Here is a 2,500-nt window from a genome sequence, read left to right on the forward strand (position 1 = left end):
CTCTCTGGATAGATGAAGTCCAGAAGAAGCTCTTGGTTTCTCTCGGTCGCTCCGGTCGGGAGGAGTTGTGAGTCTCCAGACGTGTCGTCTTCTCCTTGTTGTCGAGATCGTGATGATGCTGATGGAGACGTGAACTCTTCCTCGTCTGCTCAGATTATCGGCGCTGTGGTTCTTTTTTAAAGTGTGTGTCCGTTGTGTCGTCTTGAAAACAAATATCTTGAAATCTCAAAGTTTGTTGGACGAGTTTCGGTCTCAGGCCTTTTTCTGGATTTTACAGAATTTCTTGAAGTCACTTTTTAAAGGCTCTTTGCATATGAGATACATCTAATGTTTACAGAACAATCTCAGCTCTCTGTATAACGAGGCACCGTTGTCCTCAGGCAGAAGTGTAAATAGATCATTTGGCCCAACAGCTGAACATTTGAAGCTTGATTTTGGAAATTCTTCACTCATAAAACGAACTGTTTCGGTGACGGACTCTGGATTAGAAAGGTCTGAGCTTCACAAGAGTAGTGGAATATATAAATAAAATGGTAGATACATGAAAATAAATGTCTTACATATAATGTTATATCATCGTTGTGGATAGATTTATGTCAAATGAAGCATTTTAGTCTCTTGTTTTCTTTCTTTGCGAGCGTTTGGCGGATGCTTTAATCCCATTCAAACACTCTCTTGAGCAGATTAGTTCCTCTTCATGACTGTAGGACTGCAGTGTGCATACTTCCAGCTCCGTACTTCTTACCTTCAGACATTTTAAGCCTGCTGGATGAACCAAAGCCCTCCTCCTGTTGACCCTCTTCCCTCCTGTGTCGCCCCCACAGGGAAGCCAGATCGACCAGATCCCCACCAAGTACAGCCAGGCCGAGTCCACCAAGTTCCTGGTGCTCACCGTGGTCTCCATCCTGTGCATCGCGGCCGTGCTGCTGGCCTCCACCGTGGTCTACTGCCTCCGCCACCGCTCCCACCACAAGCTCAAGGAGAAGCTCACCAACCTGGGGACGGACGCCGGCGGCGATGCCACGGCCACCTACCAGGTACGGAGTTATAAATATATAATATTTAATATATACATAAAGGAGTGGAAGCAGGAAGAAATGGTGGAAATGTTACGTTTCTGCAAACCGCTCCTCTGGTTGTATAGAAGTCTATGCTTCATGTCTTAAAACTGCATTCTCTCTCCTGACCACCAAGGGGCGACTCCTCTGGTTGTATAGAAGTCTATGCTTCATGTGTTAAAGCTTCTCTCTCCTGACCACCAGGGGGCAACTCCTCTGGTTGTATAGAAGTCTATGCTTCATGTGTTAAAGTTGCATTCTCTCTCCTGACCACCAGGGGGCGACTCCTCTGGTTGTATAGAAGTCTATGCTTCATGTGTTAAAGCTGCATTCTCTCTCCTGACCACCAGGGGGCGACTCCTCTGGTTGTATAGAAGTCTATGCTTCATGTGTTGAAGCTTCTCTCTCCTGACCACCAGGGGGCGACTCCTCTGGTTGTATAGAAGTCTATGCTTCATGTGTTAAAGTTGCATTCTCTCTCCTGACCACCAGGGGGCGACTCCTCTGGTTGTATAGAAGTCTATGCTTCATGTCTTAAAGCTGCATTCTCTCTCCTGACCACCAGGGGGCGACTCCTCTGGTTGTATAGAAGTCTGTGCTTCATGTCTTAAAGCTGCATTCTCTCTCCTGACCACCAGGGGGCGACTCCTCTGGTTGTATAGAAGTCTATGCTTCATGTCTTAAAGCTGCATTCTCTCTCCTGACCACCAGGGGGCGACTCCTCTGGTTGTATAGAAGTCTGTGCTTCATGTCTTAAAGCTGCATTCTCTCTCCTGACCACCAGGGGGTGACTCCTCTGGTTGTATAGAAGTCTATGCTTCATGTCTTAAAGCTGCATGTCTCTAGTCTCAGCGTTTCTCTTCAGTTCGTTGTAATTATCTTTTGGCCCAAATAGCCGGGTGTGAAATTTAATTTACAGAATCTAATATTAAGTGGCTTGTTGAGCAACGCTAAGAATTGGCTAAGAATCTCTCTCTCTCTCTCGCTCTCTCTCTCTCTCTCTCTCTCTCTCTCTCTCTCTCTCTCTCTCTCTCTCTCTCTCTCTCTCTCTCTCTCTCTCCTTGACCTTTCTTCCTCGCCATGTTTTTAAATGAGAGCGGTCCTGTGAGCATTGATTTCTTTTAATGAGCGCGGCTCGTCCCTTAAGCGCTAACACTTTACGCTCTCCTCCGGGGAATCCTCAAATAGACTGTGATGCTAATGCTGCCACGGCTAATGCTAATGCAGCTAATGCTGCTGCGGCTACTGCAGCTAATACCGCTGCTGCTAATGCTGTTATTGCTGCTAATGCTACTAGTGCTAACTGACTGTCTCCCGTGCTTGCAGAGAAACACTCTTCATAGTTTGGGTCTGCACCTGTGGAGCAGAACTTTTGAGGCTTTAGCTAAAAGAAGAACTTGTTCCTGAAGTCTTGACGTGTCACCGACAGTCTGATGTCTCTC

The 2,500-nt window shown here is 46.7% G+C and overlaps 1 protein-coding gene across 1 annotated transcript in view; it reads left to right on the plus strand.

Annotated features, from left to right (window-relative positions):
• Nucleotides 1–2,500, plus strand: part of LOC137779087 (receptor-type tyrosine-protein phosphatase N2-like) — a 92,102-nt gene that overhangs the window by 65,402 nt on the left and 24,200 nt on the right. The window contains exon 13 of the mRNA XM_068566583.1: nt 825–1,037. Within this exon, the coding sequence (XP_068422684.1) occupies nt 825–1,037 (213 nt within the window). The remainder of the gene's footprint in view (nt 1–824; nt 1,038–2,500) is intronic.

Source organism: Clinocottus analis, unplaced genomic scaffold (assembly GCF_023055335.1).
Source record: "Clinocottus analis isolate CAN_PGR_092001 unplaced genomic scaffold, fCliAna1.0.p SCAF_11, whole genome shotgun sequence".
In the NCBI taxonomy this organism is placed as follows: domain Eukaryota; kingdom Metazoa; phylum Chordata; class Actinopteri; order Perciformes; family Cottidae; genus Clinocottus; species Clinocottus analis.